This window comes from Neovison vison, chromosome 11 (assembly GCF_020171115.1).
Source record: "Neovison vison isolate M4711 chromosome 11, ASM_NN_V1, whole genome shotgun sequence".
Taxonomy (NCBI): Eukaryota; Metazoa; Chordata; class Mammalia; order Carnivora; family Mustelidae; genus Neogale; species Neogale vison.
The window spans coordinates 47,461,458-47,481,270 of record NC_058101.1 but is presented as its reverse complement, the minus strand read 5'-3'; the positions used below and the strand labels follow the sequence as shown (position 1 = coordinate 47,481,270).

Here is a 19,813-nt window from a genome sequence, read left to right as displayed (position 1 = left end):
TTCTAAAACATACATGGCATCTAAGTGATTTCTGTTTCCCCCCTCAGATGTGGAGAGAGTATGCTCTGTGTCGTCCCAGACATTTCTGCATTCCGAGAAGGTTGGAGATGGGTCCGACAGCCAGTCCAGGTTCCAGTAACTTTGGTCCGTAACGATGGAATCATTTATTCCACCAGCCTTACCTTTACCTACACACCAGAACCAGGGCCACGGCCACACTGCAGTGCGGCAGGAGCAATCCTTCGAGCCAATTCAAGCCAAGTGCCCCCCAATGAATCAAACACAAACAGCGAGGGAAGTTACACAAATGTCAGCACAAATTCAACCAGTGTCACATCCTCTGCAGCAACAGTGGTGTCCTAACTACCGTCTTTTTGCTAGGACTTAAACTGACTGGAGTGCCGCAAGATGTTGACAAAAAAAAAAAGAGAGAGAGAGAGAGAGAGAAAGAAAAAGGAAAAAAATGAACAATCTTTTGTGGTTTCTTGGGAAAACTTTTCATACCAGGTGATACTGTTCCAAAACCCCATTACCTACAAGTGCTGATTGGAAGCGCAGAAGCCACAGTAAAACATACAAGGAAAAACATGGAAATGTGCAAACTGTTGGAAGTTGATTTTTTTTTTTAAAGCTGTTCTTTTTGTTTGATTGGGTTTTGTTTGGTTTTGTTTAAATGGGCAAGAAATAGAGATGTGGCTGGAATAAAAGTTTATCAAACTAGAGGACACAAATCTAACATAGTTTTTACGGACCAAGGAACTTGTATAAGCTTTAGCAAAAGGTACATTTTCACCATACCTTTTTTTTATATCACAGTATCTAGTACACCTTTGTTACCAAATAGGTTGTTCTTCCTGCCTCCTTTTGAGCTTTCACTCTTCAGTACATTCAAGTTCCAAGCCTGACCACACTTGTTTAATCTAATTACCATATTCTTCCAAGTTTGTTTTGTTTTGTTTTTTAAATTTGAGGCTGGAACTATTCTTTTTTTTTTTTTTTTCTTTCTTTCTTCTTTTTCTTTTCTTTTTTTTTTTAAAGCTGATGTCTTATGACTTTTCATGAGTCGAAATTGTTTTGATTTCAGCAAGTCAGATCTTGTAAAGGCCCGCATATTTTTTTAAGATTATATGAAGTCTGTGCAAAAGCTTTAAAAAAAAAAAATGCCTCTGCCTTGCCTGCAATACATGCAATGTACGTGAACTTCGTCTCTGTTCACAGACGCTGTCCTGTAGTTACTTCCTTGTTTTCCTTTTTTTTTTTTTTTAAGGTATTTATAGTGGTATTCCAAGAGGGTCTAACATTTATGTGGAATTAAATGTGGCCATTTAGTCCTTAAGGAATTAATGGCACAGAACATGTTGGGTATTTGAAGTGTTCTCTCCCATTTTCCCATGCATAAATGTATCTCCGTGTTCCAGGATTTGTTCAGGTCCCTTCCCCCATCCCCACTCCCCAATTCCCTGATCTTGTACATAACTTGTATTATGTGTAAGTTAAACATTTTATTTTGAACTTGGAATGTTCCCAGTGATTTCATTCAGCAGGGTGTTTTCTGCCTTGTGGGCATATGACAAAAAAAAAAAAAAAAAAGAAAGAAAAGAAAAAGAAAAAGAAAGAAATATCATGAGATGTATTTGCTACCAGTTGGTAGATGGTGCCCTTATTATATAACGAGGAAAATCTCAGTAAAAGCATGTGTTTGTTTACTTTTTCTTTCTTTCTTTCTTTCTTTTTTTCTTTTTGTAGCCTAGGTCAAAACATCATTGTAACCTTAAAACAAGATGCTTTTATTAGATGACCAACTAAAATAGCTTGGAAGACAGTACTTTAGAACAGATAGTTGTGAGATTATAAGACTGCAAATGTAATTTATCTTTCCGTATTTCTCTGCCTTTCTTAGTCTTCTCTTTGCCAGTACTGAGTGTCCCCACAAATGTCTCCTACTCAAAACATTTCTTTTCCATTCAGTTAAAATTTAGTAGCATTCAGGATCGTGTGTTGGTCTCATATGCTCGACTCACCAGTTTCACATTGCTTCCATTCCTGCACTTTAGTTATGCCTTTGTTCAGTTTCTTAGAAATTGCAGCCAACTCATTGGGCTACATTTAGTACAGGAACCATGTGTGTAACTTATAGGACACAGTCTAGTAATACAATCATCCTTCTTAGAGTTAAAAACTACCTCTAGAATGTGGTAAGCTTTTACTGTCCCATGAAACAGGAGCCACAAGTACCTTATGAATGCAAGATTAGCTTCCTGCAGTGTTTCCAGACAGAACGTTGTCTTTTCTGGTGTCCTGAGCGATTTTGAAAACATTTTCATTGGAAGACTTTTTAAACATTTCATTAGTAGCTTTTTTTAAGTCACCCCAGCTTTGCTGTCTTCATCACTCATTCTTTTGTTCAGACTATGTCATTGTAAATAACGACTCCTAACCTCTCTAAATCACTTTTTCCTCAGTTTTCAAGGGGGAAGTCATTTGTAAAACACATTAGTGGTTAAATCAAAGTTATTATGGTTTTATTTTACTGCAAGCCTTTTTAATTACTCACAGGCTGCATTATTCTCTCTATATAGCCTTCTCTTCAGATCTGCTCCAGTCACTAGCTTCTCCTGTAAGCTAACCCTGCCTCACACTTTAAATCTGTTTCAGTGATCAAGGGCAGAATTGTGGCCTTATCTTTCTTTGTTTTAACTGTTTACTAGCTTCTCCTTGCAAACTTGCTTATTTCCGAGTAGTATTTATTCTTCTATGTTCTGTCACGGAAGTAGTCTTTACACAGTGCTTTTTGTTCGGAGTGTGGAAATATTTTCAGTGCCGCTTTCCTTTGAATGGGCCACAAGTTTCCTCCTCTTCCCAGATTTGGTATTTAGTTATGAAACTGTGTTAAATTAACTGGTAACAGATGAGATATTTTGGAAGAACAAACGATTCCTTACCTACCTTTGCAGCTCAAATTAATTTTTCAAGTTTATGGCTTTATTAAAAATGAACTTTGCTTTTTTACTATTTAATTATACCTTATTTTGGCTCGTTGTTTCTTTTAATAAGATGATTTTGAAATATTAGACTGTAAAGCCTTTTCCTGTTTGTTTTTTGTTTGAAAAGTCCAAGAATGTACTTATACAGGCATTTCCCTTGCTGTTTTATGCCATTATGCATACCACAAACTAAAGACTGAAATGATTTGTCTGTTGTAGCTTCTTTTTTATCAGTAGTTATTTTGTCAGCTGCTTTAAAAAAAAATCTTCATGGATTTGTGAATCATTTTCAGTGTGTCATTTATAGGAGCCTTGTCCTCTGGTTATAGAAGAACTCAGCCCCTCCTCCAATGGCATTATTAAAGATGCTGGTCCTTTTTCCACATAATGACTCTCTTAGAAACGTGAACGCTTCAGTTAAAGTAGAGAACTGTCGAGTTTGGGGTTTTGTTTTTGTTTTTTAATTCTGCTTTAGAAGCGTGTCTTCTGCTCTCATGAGCTATGCAATTTCTAAAAATATGCTAGAAACTGAGTCTATGATCTGGTATGTTTTCATTATTTCCATTGAATTGATCACATAGATTGGGAAGGCAAGTTAAAGACTTTCAAATGTAGAATGCCCTTTTTGATTTTGGATGATTTGAGAATTGAACACTAGGATAATATTTAACCTGCTGCTGACTTTTCTTCAACTGTGGCAACTAAAGGCATCCTCATTTATATGTTAGTAAAATATTTATCACTCTTCTGCACAGACTTATTTGCAATCATAACTGGTTAGTTTTTGTGTGTTTTTTTGTTGTCGTTGTTGTTTTTTTTTTTTTTAACAAAACTGGTACCATCTGTGCCCTCACAGAATATTCCCAATGCAATTTCTGAGAACTAAACTGGTCATGTTTAACCAGATAATCCATGGGGGGAGGGGTTCCTTTTTTAAACAAAATGCTCTTCAATTATTAACCAAGTTACTTACTTCTGATTTCAAAAGCAGCTGTGTTTTTTGATGAGTACTGAACAAATGTGTGTATTTTCTGTGCCAGACTTTTGACTTTGTTTTCAAGCACTGTAATGTGGGATGAATGATTAGAAACAATAATATATTAGGGTTTCTATTTAACCCTTTCAGGACTGAACTGTATCTCCTTTTATTAATTTTTCCCTGTGTTGTGATAAATGTTTGCCAGCATTCAGTACTGTGTTGGTCCAGATGTAGGTTTATATGCTCATTTTTAGCTTATTTCTTGTACCTTGCAGCATGCTCTACGCATTCAGTCCTTAAGGGGTTTATTTTACAAACTGTGCGCCTGTAAGGTTTATTAGCAATAAGATAGAAAATTGAGCAAGTTTATACCATAATTTTGTAGAAAAAGGAATCTGCTCAGTTCCATATTTCATCCATGAGAAACCTGCAATACAGCAGTTTCAAGGAATAAATAAAAAGGAAATGTAAACCATTGTAAAAGTCTTCTGTCGAATGTGCCTGATGCATGTATTACCTCTTGATTTCAGAACACTTCATAAAGATACAATTACATATCACAATTTGTATATTAAAAATCTAGCTTGCTATCTGTATCACATCAGACTGATAGCTATCTGACCTTCCTTTTCAGTGTGTTTAACTACGTCAGGCTTCTGAGAGAGTTTCAGGGCTTTTCCTTCTGTAAATAAGGAAGGGGGCTCAAGAGGAGTATCTCCCAGTTCAGGAATGTATCAAGCTATATCAGCTGAAGGATAATGGGATTTGCAACTGTTGCTTGCTCTCAACAAGATTAAAAAGTGTTATTTTAGCAACAGCTTGCTTTCCACTATAAAGTTATTTGATTTGCCATATGGAAGAACATAGAGTGATGATTTATGCTTTTTAAAAAAGATTTTATTTATTTATTTGGCAAAGATCACAAGTAGGTAGAGAGGCAGAGAGAGAGACAGAAGCAGGCTCCCCGCTGAGCTGAGAGCCCAATGCTGGGATCAATCCCAGGACCCTGAGATCATGACCTGAGCCAAAGGCAGAGGCTTAACCCACTGAGTCACCCAGGTGCCCCTGATTTAAGCTTTTTAGTGGGGGCTCCTAATCAGAGAGAGCATTCTTTGTTTCATAGGGAAACAAAGTAAAAGGGGGATGTTACATGTTTTTTATATCATAGCAAGTTTTTTATCTGACTTCTCCCAAGAGAAAAAAATACGTTACCAGAATTTTACTAAAGACCTCTTTCTCTAAAATTAGTGATTTAAATAAGAGACAATTTAGTTGGAAGCTTTTAAAGATGGAGATTGATAGTGATTACCTGATACAGAATTTAGAAGAGAGTAGTAAGTGTATATTCCTTGCTATAAATAGTATGAGCCTTTTCTAAGCAATTTTACCAAAGATCCATTAAGTCTATTTTCTTCTTGTCACTGAACCCCTAGGTGATTGCCATTTACAAAGATGCATCAGGTTCTGGCGATAAATGATCAGTGAAGGGAGTCTTCTTTAAAGAAAAAAATCTAGAAAGATAGACTAAGAAGAAACCCTAAAAAAAAGTTTGTGCTAGGAAAGCATGAGGGAGATGGATGAAGCTGAGGTATGTAAAGAGGTGACTCATCTTGACCTAAGGGTTAGAGCCTAAACTGTGAGGCCAAATGCCTGGAAGAATGGACAGTCAGTCGTACACACAGTTCTTTGTGTTCAGGATAGAGTCGTTTATGTGCCTGGCACAGAGCTAGTCAATAGATAGTTGAATTAAAGGTGTTACATGCGTATATGTGGAAATCATGACTTCTCTTGGTTCACTGAAAAGGCAGATAAATGCCCTCTAATATGGAAAAGGGACAAGGTTTTGACTACCAGAACTGTTCGGACCAAACATAGATACAATTTTTGGAATTTACAGTATGTTTTGCTTTTTGGCACTTTGTGGTATCCTATGAAAAAATGTTTAAAGGTAAATAGGAAGTTGAGATCTGTATCAGGTTCTTTTTGGCACGATTGTAGTCCTTGATTTTCATCTTTTAAATTCTGTCACCTTACTTACTCATACAAATGTGTAGGTCCATCATTTCTGGCACCTTTATCTGCTTGACAATCTGGTGCTGGACAGAGTAGGGTCACTAGTAGTTATTTAAATCCCGAACTTTCCATTTGGAAGCACCCCAGAAGCACCCACTTCATCATATAAAGGAGTAAAGAGTGTAAGTAGGTAGTTTCCACAGAGGACTCCGGAGAGGTCCCCTTGACAACTGTTCCTTTTACCTAGAACTGACTTTTCTCCTTGCAAGCTTCCTCTCTTCTCCGTTCTTCCCACCACACAACACGAAGTAATAACTAAGTTCTTAATATGGCATTCAGATATTTAGATAATATGAAAAGTTTTGGGGAAAAATAATAGTGACTCCAAGGACAGTGAGTGTCGTTTTAGTTGCTAAATGTCCTATAGAGTTCGTGAACTTGAGAATTTGCTGGTAGATTCCAGAGGTGCAAATGGTGTGATTTGGGGGAAGAACTTGAGCTGAAGGATAATGAGACTTGCAGCTCTTCGCTTAGAAACATGAATGTGTCCATCCCTCGTTCTGGATATTGCCAGAAGTTAGATTTTGCTAAGACAAGTGGGAATGTTTAAATGGCCAGTAACAGTCTAGGCTCTGAGCTCAGGATGTGGCCATTTCTGAAAGTTTCCACTAAGGACTTGTCTTAGTCTGCTCAGGATGCCGTAAGAAAATACCAAGGACTGGGTGGTTTAAACAACAGGAATTGATTTTCTCCCCATTCTGGAGGCTGGAAGTCAGATCAGGGTGCCAGCATGGTCAGGTTCAGGTGACAACTCTTAATGGCTTGCATCCAGCACCCTCACAGTAGCTCCTAGGGGAGAGAGACCTCTGTGTCTTCTGAAGGCCACAGTCTGATTAGGGCCTCACCCTTAGGACCTCATTTAATCTTAATTACCTACCAAGGGCTCTCTCTCCAGATGGAGTTATTGGGAATTAGGGCTTCAACATGAATGGATGGGTGAAGGCAGGGTCACGACACAGCCCATAGCAGGTTCATCCTAAAAGCCTGGGTTACAGTTTAAATGACATACCGGATGTCTGTCTAGATGACGGTGTTTGGGTTTACAGCATCTCAAGTCCTAGTTGGGAGTTTCTCAATAGTTAGCTAAGATGATGAATGGACTGGGAGAAGTCACTTTGGCCACTTGTAAACTGTTTGATGGCCACTATGTAATCCTCACCACAACCCTGTGAGCACATACCTGTTTTAGAGATGAAGAGATGGGCCCGGATCCTGCTCCCAAGCTCCACACTAGACTACCCAAGTCCCAGTTACCAAAGGATCGAGGGACTCGAGGGGGTGGTTCTGTGACAAGTTCTGTCTTAACGAACTTTATAGGGAACAGCTGTTCTCTAGGTCAATCCTCAGATTTTGTAGTTGAGAAAAACAGCCCTAGAGAAGTTGAAAAATCCAAACGTAGTTCTAGGTTGAATGTGCTTCATAAACTCAGAAGTGCTATTCAGTTGCTAGGTGTTTTATTGTTGTTACTACTGCCATGTTAATATCTCCTGGCTGACCTCTTGGCTAGTCCCCCTATCCAAGCCTTACTTGTAAAGAATGTGCTGAATTTCATGACCCTAGAGAGAATGAGCTTGTACGCTCCAAAACCTTTTCCAGCTTTCCAGGTGAAGAAACTAGGTCTTCATCTCTAATAGGTTTAGTAGTCAATTCTAACTTCACATGTTTCTGGACCTACTGCGTTGGCATGAGGAAGACCAGCGCTGAGACCAGGGCATGAATAGCGTGACCTGAGGGATTGGTGCTCAAATCATCAACACCGTTCTGTCAGTGACTTGTCTGGGTGGTTGATTCTGCAGCTCTCCAATATTCCTTTGTCCCATTGTAAGTGGGGGGAAGTGACACGTAGTTATTAGGAGGGGCACAAATGAAAAGCCCTTAGCTGTGGTCCTGGCTCTCTTAGCTTCAAAGCGCAGAAACCTGCTTTGGTTGTCCTCAGTCAGGTTCAGGAGTCCGTTTGGCTTGGGACCTTCAGGATCAATGTGAGTTTAGTCCTCAAGTCTGGTTGTTTATTCATCCAAGAAAACAGAGATGTGACTCTTTTGCATTGAATACCTCAAAGATTTAAAAACGTACACCTTCCCTGTGATAGCCATTATTGGAATTAAAATAGTTTTTAAAGTCAGAAACTAAGACTGGTTACCAGGGAAAGGGGATTTTGTAAGAAAAGCGGAAGCCCACAGGATTGAAGGGACCCGTGAGTCATGCTTAGAATTAGAAGTCCTGTGGGCTAAGGAGCCTGCCTCATTAGAGGGGTCTGCACTCTGGGAGCCACTGCCCCTGTGCACTCCCTGTTCTCAACCGTTTTTGCCATTTTGCAGGTAACAGCAACTGGTCATGTGAGGCTAGGTCACAGGCACTTGCTGTGCATTTATAAGAAAGGTCAGTTAAGAGAAATCTCTAGAGGCTCTCTGGTTCCTGTGATGAGAACTGGACTGACAATCAGTAGGGAAAGAGATAATTACCCCAAAGGAAGTTGAAATTGCTGGGATGGGGGAACAGCTAGGCAATCACTCTAGAGGGCTACAAACAATACATTCCGTAATTAAATGTATTAAGTGTATTCTCTCTGCTGTCGGCTTTACATGAGAACGTTTCTTATCCCTCCAATTCCTATGAGCCAATTTAATAGTTTTGAGAAGGATGCTCAGATCATGAGCCACATTAGGAAAAGCCCTCCCATCTCCTCTGGCCTTTTAGCCTTCTTTTATAAAGCTCCTTCCACAGGATGGGCTCTTGGAAACTGTGTGCTTTTTTTTTTTTTTTTTTTTAAACCTCCGTGGTAACTGGTAGACTCAGGACCACTGAAGGACCTTCCTCTTGGCTTCTGCAGATGGTTGTGCAGGAAGCAAAGGGGAGATCACAGGGGCCTTGTTTTGACATAGGAACTATCATGCAAAAGGACTGGTTTATGGGGAACGTGAAGCAGACACCCAAAGAGAACCGGGAGCAGTCCCAATTCACCCCTCACTGAGACTTAACTAGTTCCTGCTCTTAACTAGTTCCTAGAGGTAACCCATTATCCTTACCATTTCCTTTCCCTTCAGCGCCTGATTTAACCTGAATAGGCTCTTATTCTAACTGGTGTCCTGATGGGTAAGCCTTGCTGTTGTTACCTTAATTTCACTGATGAAGAAATTAAGAAAGAGAAAGGCAAGGGTCATTTGCAGGGTTCTACAACTTTAAGTGGCAAAGCTGAGATACAAACCCAGGCCCACCCGCCCTGGGTAATTGTTTGGGGTAGGTAAGGGCTTGGGGGCCCTATTGAGACATCTCAAAAGAGCAGAGAGGGTAGTATTTGAACAGAGCCTCAGAGAACAAGGCGTTCAGGATTTCAACAGGTAAAAAGTGCTGGGGTTTGGACTAATGGAAGCCAAGGAGCTGGGAGAGTCTGGGTGTGCGGGGTCAAGGGCAAGTTCTTCAGTGTCATGGGGCCAGGGGTTCTAGTGGGGAGTTGGTTGTTACATAGTATTGTATAAATATGACAGGTTACCCGGGTCAGATAGGTAGACTCTCCAGCCATGCCTGTTAGGGGCAAAACATTCTCTGAGCCTTAAGTCTTCCTTGTAGAATGGAGTGACTCTCCATTAGTACCTGTTCATATTCTTGACCTCTGCCCCTCACTCAGTATTAATAGCTTTGTGGAATTCACTAATTTTGCTGTTGCAGATGCAGTAAATGAAAGATCTGCTCACATGGAGCGTTCCTTCTAGCAGAGAGGGGCTAGATGTTGGTACGAAGCTTGTTTATTTACATGCACACGTGTATTTTCCTAATAAGGGCTCAGCCTGAAAACGTCACTCATCTAGAGGGCAGAGATCATGGACTCTGACCATCGCAACAGCCCGGCAGCGACCTGGGGTGTAGGTGGGTGAAGATTACTGCTGTATCCTAGAGGTACTGAGTGGGTTATGTTCGGTGTGAGGATCTTCCATCAGCAGACCAGCCGTGACTCCAGATTCCCATCTGCCCACTTTCCAGAGAGAGAAAGAGTCCCTCCTGAGCAAAGAGCCAACCTAGCTTGAGGGATGAGGCTGGGGCTGAGGCCTGCGTGAAGACTGGGGGGACTCTGGGCCAGCTCTGCACATGGACCCAGGAAGCCCAAACAGCAGCCGGCCTGCCACCCTGGCTGGTTTGATTTGGCAGTGACCTCTGCCCTACACGGAGTGCAATCAGGAGAATGGAGATGCCGTAGGCAAGATACGGAAGATGGAAAATGGAGTGGGGGAGGGGTCCACAGTAAATTTTAGGTATGTTAATTTTGAGATGACTATTAGGCCTCACATTAAAATGTCAAGTGAGCTGTTAGGTGTTCAGGTCTGGAGTTCTAGGGGCAGTCTGTGCTAGAGATACACATCTGGGAGGTCATCCCCGGTGGATGGTATTTAATGCCATGGCCTGATGGGATCACGGAGGGAGGGAAACAGGTAATCTGGAGAGCCTGCATTTCTAACAGACTCCCAGGTGACTCTGGTGTTGCTGTCTGGAGACCCCACTTTGAGTAGCGAGGGCCTCCTCTATCTCCAGACAGAAATGGGAATGATTCACAGAATGAGTAAAGTGCATCTTTACTCCATAAAAGTGATCGTGTTTAACTAACATCAGTATTTTCCAAGTCACTATGAACTCACTAATAATGGTTTTAGAAGAAGTGCTACTGTTTTTTGTTTTTTGTTTTTTTAACTGAACTCAACACCAAGATCAAGAGTCCCACGCTTTACCGAGCCAGCCAGGTGCTCCAAACCTTACTGTTTTTTAAGCACAGAGTTAAATTTTCTCTTTATACTCGAGAAGACCTCAATACCAAACTGCAAATGGACTAGGCAGATGCTTCTTATAGGGCCGATTATGTGGCCTGTCTAAAAATGGAAAGGTTCACATGCAGTTTATGGTTGAGATACACAGGAGCTGACCTGACAATGTGTCAGAAACCCCAGAGCCTTGTAGCATCTAAGAAGTCGGCGTACCCAGAAGTTAGAGGAACATTGAACAACTTCTGCATTTAAAGTATCTTTGGTTTGAGAAAAAACACCCAAACCCCTCATTTTAAAGCTCCCTTCCTCATCAGCAATTCTGCAAGTTCAGAGAGACTGAATTATGACAAAAACCTTCACGAGTGGCATCTTCACTCAAAGCAGCCAAACTGCCCTGGCTCTCGAAAGGCCATGTTTTCTTCCCCTCCCTGTGATCTTAGATCTAAATGACATCGACGGTATCCAAGTTCCCTCCAGGAAAGAAGATTGTAGATGCAAGGTAAGCAGAGAGGGGGCGGGAGGGAAGGTCCAGAAACATCACTAGCCCAAAGCACCATCCAACGCCACTAGCATCCTCTGAATATGTGTTAACAATGCCAGGGGTCTCTTTGGAATGTGATGTCTAACATTTCTGTCCTGTGATTTGAACCCTGGCTGCATGTCCAGAGCAGAGCCTCGGGCACAGATCCTGGAGTCTGGCTCTCCATGGACAGGAAGAGAAAGACTTGACCACAGGCACTGGAGCCCAGGGCATACTGATACCGTGCTTTTGTATGTTTCCCTTTCCAACCTGTGTAGCAAAAGTGGAGATACTTAAAAAGACCAAAGCCTGCACGTTAAAACATATGAGCACTTTGTTTTCCAAGCTGTTGAAGAAAAATATTTGTAAACCCACCTTTTTGAGCAAGGTGGAAGGTGCTTTATTATAGTGTTGTTTTAAGACTTTGGGCATCCTTTTCCTGACTTCCTTGCCACAGGGGATGATTCTCTCATTTCTGAAACCCTCTTTTACTTGGCTTCCAGGACACCAAGCTTTCCGGCATCTCTGTCAGTCTGCGTCGCTAGCTCCTTCTCATCTCCCCAGCCTGCAAACCTGGGACAGCCCCAATGCAAAGTCCTGTCCCCTCCTCTTCACCGACTACACCCTTCCCACAGTGACCTGTCCCCATCCCACGTCTAGAGGGAGATGATCACCCACATCCTCTTTTCACCCAAACTTTTGCCTGCCCTCCAGAATTGTAGCTATAACTGCTTACTTCATCTCTGAAGGCTAACCCATGATTTCTACCCTTCCCCCCTTCCCCCCACCCCGTCCCCAGTCCCAACCTCTCCCTCTTTCCCAGCCCATCTTCCCCTTTGGGTAAACAGTACATCCACTCTTCCAATGGCTTAGGGAGGAAACTTGAAGTCAGTCTTGATTCGTTTCTTCCTCTCACATCCCACATGTGGTCCATCAGTAAAGCTAGTCAACAACTCCTTCAAAATATATTCAAACTCTGACCACCTCTCATCATCTCTACCACCACCACTGTGAGCCAAGCCACCATTGGCTGTCATGTGGGTTATTACAGTCACTTTCTTTTTTTTTTTTTTTAAGATTTTATTTATTTATTTGTCAGAGACAGAGGGAGAGAAAGCGAGCGAGCACAGGCAGACAAAGAGGCAGGCAGAGGCAGAGGGAGAAGCAGGCTCCCCGCTGAGCAAGGAGCCCGATGTGGGACTCGATCCCAGGACCCCGGGATCATGACCCGAGCTGAAGGCAGCTGCTTAACCAACTGAGCCACCCAGGCGTCCCTTACAGTCACTTTCTAACTTCTCCTTCTGTCCGCCCTGCGCCCCACGCCCCCCACACCCAGGCCCCCTTAGGAGAAATTCTTTGAAAATGTGTCCCTCTGGTGCTTAAAGCTGTCCATTGACTTCCCATCTTGTTCATTGTAAAATCCAAAGTTCTCCTCATGACTGTCACCAGCCTTGCTACTGTTGGTGGTCATCTTTCACCCTCTCCCCTGGCCCACCGTATTCCAGACACACTGACTTCTTTAGTCTTTCCCAGATCTCACCAAACATGCTCTCACCTCAGGGCCTTTGCATTGGTGGTTTCCAGGTCTCAAAGAGCACCCACTATTTTTGCCATAAGCATCTTTGCCATGGACACCTCTGTTGCATAATTAATTAGCTATAAGGTAATTTTGCCATAAATTAATAAAAAATAATAACTCATTGACTGGTTTGACAGTTTGGTCTCATTTTCCCATTGATGCAGCACTCCCATTTTAATATTATATAAATCTTAGCCCTCATAATGGTCTGTCTATACAATGGCACAGTTCTGAACCCAGATTTCCCAGAGAACTTTGGGACATATGCCAAGAACAAAACAGTGTAGAGAGCTTTCAGAATGCAGTACAAAATGCATCCTAGTATTTAACAACTGATATTTCTCTTAATGAAAGAAGAATTTTAGCAAAAAAAAAGTACAATACTGAACAAGGAGATGAATCACCAATAAAATGTAATACTAGTAACGAAAGACTCTGAAGACAAGTGCTTAGGTAGAATCCACAAGATATAAGCCATTGTTTGCACGTTGCTATGAATCTACACACATTTCAAATATACTAAAATATTTTGTTTTGCAATAAAGTTTTTAACTCTGTTACTCATTTTTCACGTTTCATTATGTTCTTTTTAATGAATGTCCCTCTCTGATTTTTCATGGTTTTTAATCTTTTATGGCAAAATCTTTTATCTTTTTATCTTTTATCTTTTATGGCCAGTTAGTTACGTGGCAAAAATGCTTAACAGTGAAATTACCAAGAACCATCTGGAACATTCTTCTTCTGATGTCCCCAAGATCTATGCCCTCGCTTCCTGCAGGTTACTATCTTTATACACCTTATGCAAAATTGTACTTCTACTCCCTTTGCTCTCTGTACCCTTGACTTGCTTTTTATTCACCATGCTTATCACCACCTGACACTTTGTGTATTTACTCCTCAACTTGTTTATTTCTGCCTGCGAACCAGCATGAAAATTCGTTGAGACCAGGAGCTTTGTTTTGTTCCTTGCTGTGTCCCCAGGCCCTGGCACAGTGCCTAGCCCATAGTAGGTGCTCAGTAAATATTTGCTGAACAGATGACTGTTCTTAGTCACACGTTTGGGTGATGTGTCCAATCTATCTTGAAAACCCAGGCTTAAGCTTTAACCAGAAGCTTGGTAAAGAATGACTTACCCTGGAAGTCTAGAGGTGACAGGAACTCCTCATGACCAAAGACACAATGCAGAGACAAGAATATCAACAGTAGGAATGAAGGGATTCTTGGCAGCCAAGAATATGGGATGGTAAAAAATCAATTTAGTATCTTGGGTTTCTTGGTTTGTTTGTTTGTTTTTTTCAATGAAATTTCCATTATTGGGTAAAAGAAAGTGGGTAGGATTTATGAACTTTGGTGCTTTGGTACAGTTTTCTATGGTGTTTGTTCTTTGAAATTTTATTCCCCTCTATTGTCTCTGTTCTCTCTTTCCACAATTCCTACCAGTCAGACAACCTTCCCAACCCTACCACCCCAATGGATTCTTTAATTTTCTTGTCTTTTGTTCTTTTTTTAAATTTCTTTGTCTTTTTATTCCATTTTCAGAGAGATCCCTCTATTTATTTTCGCCTCCTTCTCTATTTTCTCATTTGGTTCTTCTCCCCCCCACCCCGCTTTTTTTTTTTTCCCCATTTTCTAAAGTTCTTTCTTGTTTTTTCATAATATCCTGTTCTTAGTTCATTTGAAGGATACAATATATATTTTTAATGTCTCTGAAGTATTTATCATAAGATTCATTTTAAGAGAGTTTCTGACTCAAGTGGCTTGGGTTGAGCCCAAGAAATTGCACTTCTAATGAGTTTCTAGGTGATGCTGCTACTGATCCAGGGACCCCACATTGGGAACCAAGGATCAAGAACTATCCGCCCACATCTGTCTTTCCTTTGTAATTTTTTCCTCAATTGCAATTTGTTATCAAAAGATAAAGGAATGGAGGGAAGGTGGGAGGGAGGGAGGGAGGGAAAGAAGAAGGGAGGGAGGGAAGGAAGTTGGGTCAAGGAGGGGCTTGGAATGCAGCTGAGAAGCTCAGAGGCCAAGATATAAGCATTCCTTTCTTCCAAAGTCAGCTTTGATGAACTCCAATCTGGAGCTGAAAGAGCATGAACATCGGAGTGCCTGGGTGGCTCAGTCGTTAAGCGTTAAGGGTCTGCCTTTGGCTCAGGTCATGATCTCAGGGTCCTGGGATCGAGCCCCACATCAGGCTCCCTGTTCAGCAGGAAGCCTGCTTCTCCCTCTCCCACTCTCCCTGCTCTCTCTCTAGCTGTGTCTCTCTCTGTCAAATAAATAAATAAAGTCTTAAAAAAAAAAAGAAAAAGAAAAAGAAAAGAGCATGAACGTGAATTCAGGAGATATATGCCTCAGTCCCAGTCTCTCAGGAACACATAGCGTGGCCACAGGAAGTTCCCCTAAACGCTCTGGCCTCTGTCTCCTCATCTGTAATGTGGGGGGTTGCCATAGATGGTCATGAAGGAGCGGATTCCATGGCCTGACTGTCTTCAAAAGCTGGAAGGCTATTACCAAGGAGCAGACGTCAGTACTACTTGTTGAGTACCCACATGCCACAAATAGAGCTAACCGCTCTACCCCGCTGAGCTTGTGTTAAAACGCTCCACGATTATTCCCATTTCATGGAGGAGGCAACTGAGGCTCAGAGCGACTAACTGGTGCGAGAGCATATTGTCAGTTATGTCAGAGCTGGGGAAGGCCGCTCCGCACAGAAAAGGCCATTGTGCCTTCAGGGCACAGACTTGGGCTTGGGGGTCCGGTTCCGTGTCTCTCCTAGCTTGCTTTCCTTCTGTAAGCCTCAGCCCTCTCATCTCTGAAACAAGTGATGAAATCTGCCCCACAGAGGTTGTTGGGTAAAGCAGCCATTCGTGGGACGCTATATTTGAATTTGGATCAAGTGGAAACTCATCTACGCTTTTAGGTGGAAGGCAGCCTGCTGGGCAGAGAAAAGGCGACCCCGCCTTATGCTTGAAGCCGAGGGGCTTTCATCCCCCAAGATTTCTCAGCAGGTGGAGGAGTGGGGGCGGGGCGGGGGGCGGGGCGGAGTCACCTGCGTCTGAACAGCCACCTGCATCTCTAGTAAGAAGGGCGAATGCTCCCCGTTCTCGGCCTCCCAGAAACCACGTTTGTCTGGGTAGATTAGGCTGCACACGATTCAGGATGCCCTCGGAGTATAACAGCGCAATTAGCGGGGAAGGAGGCGGGTTTCTCCATCCCTGCTGAGGAAACAGACCCTCTGTTAGGATTCCCAAGTCCTGCAAACACCGAGGCATCTCATCATACAATTGGTTACAGGGGGCTTTTTAAGCGGAGGGGAATGAATCCTGGAGGGTAAGGGATGACGTGGAGCCTCCAACGACACCGCGCAGAGCAGCAACAGGCTGAGTTAGGGCTCCAGTGTAGCCAGAAGGTCAAGGACAGAGACACTGAAGAGCCTCTGAGCCAGTGTTCCAAGCGGGAGGTGGAGACTGTGTCGGGGCTCTCGGTCCCCACCTGCAGGGGAGAAGGCTGCCTTCAGGGGAGAACAGGTGGGCCACCAGCGAGCCATGTGGCCAAACAGCCCCACTGGCTCCGGGAGTCCGAGGGTATCCTAGTCTGGGCGAGATAAGCCGGCGTTCGAGGGTCACGCAGGTGTGCAGGATCTCACAGATGCCGAATGAGCGGGTTAGGGCCCCAGCATCCGGGTGTTCTCACGCCGGGCAAGGACAAAGCAGGAGCAAATAATGAAAAAAAACTGCACAACAAAGAAAGTTTCAAAAGCAAATGTTGACGTTAAACAGAACTCCTTTGAACCAAATGGAGGACACGTGTAACCAAACACAGGCCAGGCTGTTTGAGTTCCTGTTTTGGTTGGGGAGTCTGAGCAGATTAGCCATAATGACTGTTCATTTATTTTTTGAGATAATGCAATTAAGGTTGATTATGAAATGGCATCTCGGTGGGTCTGTCTGGGGGCACCCGGCTGTGGTTCCAGGGTGGGCGGCTGAGCAGGGCACGGCAGCCCACCCATCTCTCTGTGGCTTCCCCGGCCTGCTCCATAGTACTGAGCCAGGCACAGTGACAGAAAGAGACACTGCCACATCTGAGCCTGGGGGCTGGTGCCTGGTGCCGGAGGAAGCAGGCCAGCGGAAATGAGACTCTATCCCGGGGCCCTGCTTAGTCAGTCTCCTCCTCTCTAAAAACTGGTTTCTATAAATGTCCTTGATTCTGGAAGGACAGGGGCCTGGGGGCAAGGGACAGGGTAGGAAGACCAAACTGGAACTTGCCTGAAGCCAGGGCAGAGAAGAGTGTAAGAGCTGGGGCTGGGGCTTCTGGGCACTTCTGGGCACGAGGTGGACAGAGAGAGATAGGCCATTTCCATTTTCTTTTTTTAAAGACTTTATTTTATTTATTTGACAGACAGAGAGAGATCCCAAGTGGACAGGGAGGCAGGCAGAGAGAGAGGGGGAAGCAGGCTTTCCGTGGAGAAGAGAGCAAATGTGGGACTTGATCCCAGGACCCCGGGATCATGACCTGAGCCGAAGGCAGAGGCTTTAACCCACTGAGCCACCCAGGCACCCCGCCATTTCCATTTCTTGAAGCAGCTTATATGATACAAAGTGATGGAACGACCCTCTAATCCCACACTCAAAGGAATGAAAGTATAGGTCTTTGCAAAGACTTGTGGATGTTTAGAGAAGTTGCATTTATAATGTCCCCAAGTTAGAAACAACCCAATTGTGCATCATCTGATGAAAGAAGAAACAAACTAGTCTATCCAAATGGACTAGGTTGAATGGTAGCCCACCCCCACCCCCAAAGTTATACCCACGTACTAATCCTTGGAACCTGTGAATGGGACCTTTTTTAGGGTCCTTGCAGATGTAATTAAAGTAAGGATCTTCATAGATTTTGAATACTAACGCTTTATCAGATATGTCATTTGCAAATATCTTCTCCCATTCCGTATGCTGCTTCTCAGTTTTGTTGATTGCTTCCTTCACTGTGCAAGAGCTTTTTATCTTCATGAAGTCTCAATAGCTCATTCTTGTTTTTGTTCCCCTTGCCTCCGGCAACCTGTCTAGTAAGAAGTTGCTACACTTGAGGTCAAAAAACAAGTAATCCAGTTAAGAAATAGGCAGAAGACATGAATAGACATTTCTCCAAAAAAGACATACGGAGGGCCAACAGACACATGAAAAGATGCTCAACATCACTCATCATCAGGGAAATACAGATCAAAACCATCATGACATACCACCTCACACCTGTCAGAATGGCTAAAATTAACAACAGAAACAACAGGTGCTGGCAAGGATGCAGAGAAAGGGGAACCCTCTCATACCGTCAGTGGGAATGCAAACTGCTGCAGCCACTCTGGAAAACAGTATGGAGATTCCTCAGAAAGTTAAAAATAGAGCTATCCTATGACCCAGCAATTGCACCACTAGGTATTTATCCAAAGGATACAAAAATGCTGATTTGAAGAGGTATATACACCCCAGTGTTTATAGCAGCATTATCAAACTATGGAAAGAGCCCAAATATCCATCGACTGATGAATGGATAAAGAAGAGGTAGTATAGATATATACAATGGAATATTACTCAGCCACCAAAAAAATGAAATCTTGCCATTTGCCACGATGTGGATGGAGCTAGTGTGTATCATGTTAAGTGAATAAGTCAGAGAAAGACAAATACCATATGCTTTTACTCATGTGGAATTTAAGAAACAAAACTGATGAACATATGGGAAGGGGAAAAAAGAGAATCTAAACCATAGAGAGCAAACTGAGGGTTGATGGAGGGAGGGAGGTGGAGGATGGGCTAGATGGGTGATGGGTGTGCAGGAGGGCACCTATGACGAGCACTGGGTGTTGTCTATAAGTGATGAATCACTAAATTCTACTCCTGAAACCAATATTACACTATATGTTAACTAACTAGAATTTAAATAAAAATTTGAAGAAAAAGATTAAGCTCCTTGAGAAGAGATCATCCTGGATTATCCAAACTGAGTCCCAAACGCAAAGACAACTGTCCTCGTAAGTGAAACACAGAGGGAGAAGAGGAGAAGAAGGCCATGGGGGGACCGAGGTAGAGATTGGAGTTATGCAGGGCCCAGCCCAGGAACACCGGAACCACCGGAAGTTGGAGGAGATAAGAAATAGAATCTCTCAGAGACATCTTGATGTTGAACATCTGGTCTCCAGAATTGTGAAAGAATAATTCCTGTAAATAAATGTATAGGCAATAAGTAAGTTTGTGGTAACGTATCATACAATGCCATGTTACTTAGCAACAAAAAAGAATGAAGTACTGATTATGTGAAATAATTGGATTGATCTCAAAGTCCCCTTGCCAAGTGAAAGAAACCACTCAAAAAAATGCTCCAGACTCTGATTCCATCACACGACCTAGAAAAGGCAAAACTTTGGGGACAGACATCAAAGCAGTGGTTGCTGGGGGCTGAGCAGGAAGGGAGATGACTGAACAGAGAGGGGGTCCAGGGAACTTTGGGGTAGGTAAAGGAAATGGTGCACGTGTTGATTGTGGTCACAGGTACGCAACTCTTCGTGAAACCCATATAAAAAGATTTAATTTCATTGGAAATATTGCATGTAGCCTTTGGTGAAGGTCATGTGGGAGGTCTAAATTTGTGGCAGTGGGACCTGTGGTGAAGGTCTCTGTGGTCCCTGCTCTGTCACAGGACTTTGCCTGAGGGCTGTTAGAGGGCCAGTGGTCATGGCCAGGGACTCCCATAGGATGCGCTCTTCCTTGGAAACACCAGCCTCCAGATGAAACATTAGGGGCCTCATCTGGAAGGTACACTAACAATTAGGATGTGAGGCAGAAGCCCTTGGGTGCCGTTCCCCTCCTGGATTTTTGGAAGCTACTGGGTTGTCTTTAACTGGAATCTTCAGGCTCAGATTGCTTCTCAACAAGT

The 19,813-nt window shown here is 42.9% G+C and overlaps 1 protein-coding gene across 3 annotated transcripts in view; it reads left to right on the top strand.

The window, feature by feature from the left end:
• Positions 1-4,440, top strand: part of RBPJ (recombination signal binding protein for immunoglobulin kappa J region) — a 217,236-nt gene extending 212,796 nt beyond the window's left edge. For all 3 annotated transcript variants that reach the window (XM_044225838.1, XM_044225836.1, XM_044225837.1), the window contains one exon: positions 48-4,440. In XM_044225838.1, coding sequence (XP_044081773.1) covers positions 48-363 — 316 coding nt within the window. In that variant the 3' untranslated portion in view covers positions 364-4,440. The remainder of the gene's footprint in view (positions 1-47) is intronic.
• Positions 4,441-19,813: the final 15,373 nt, after the last annotated feature.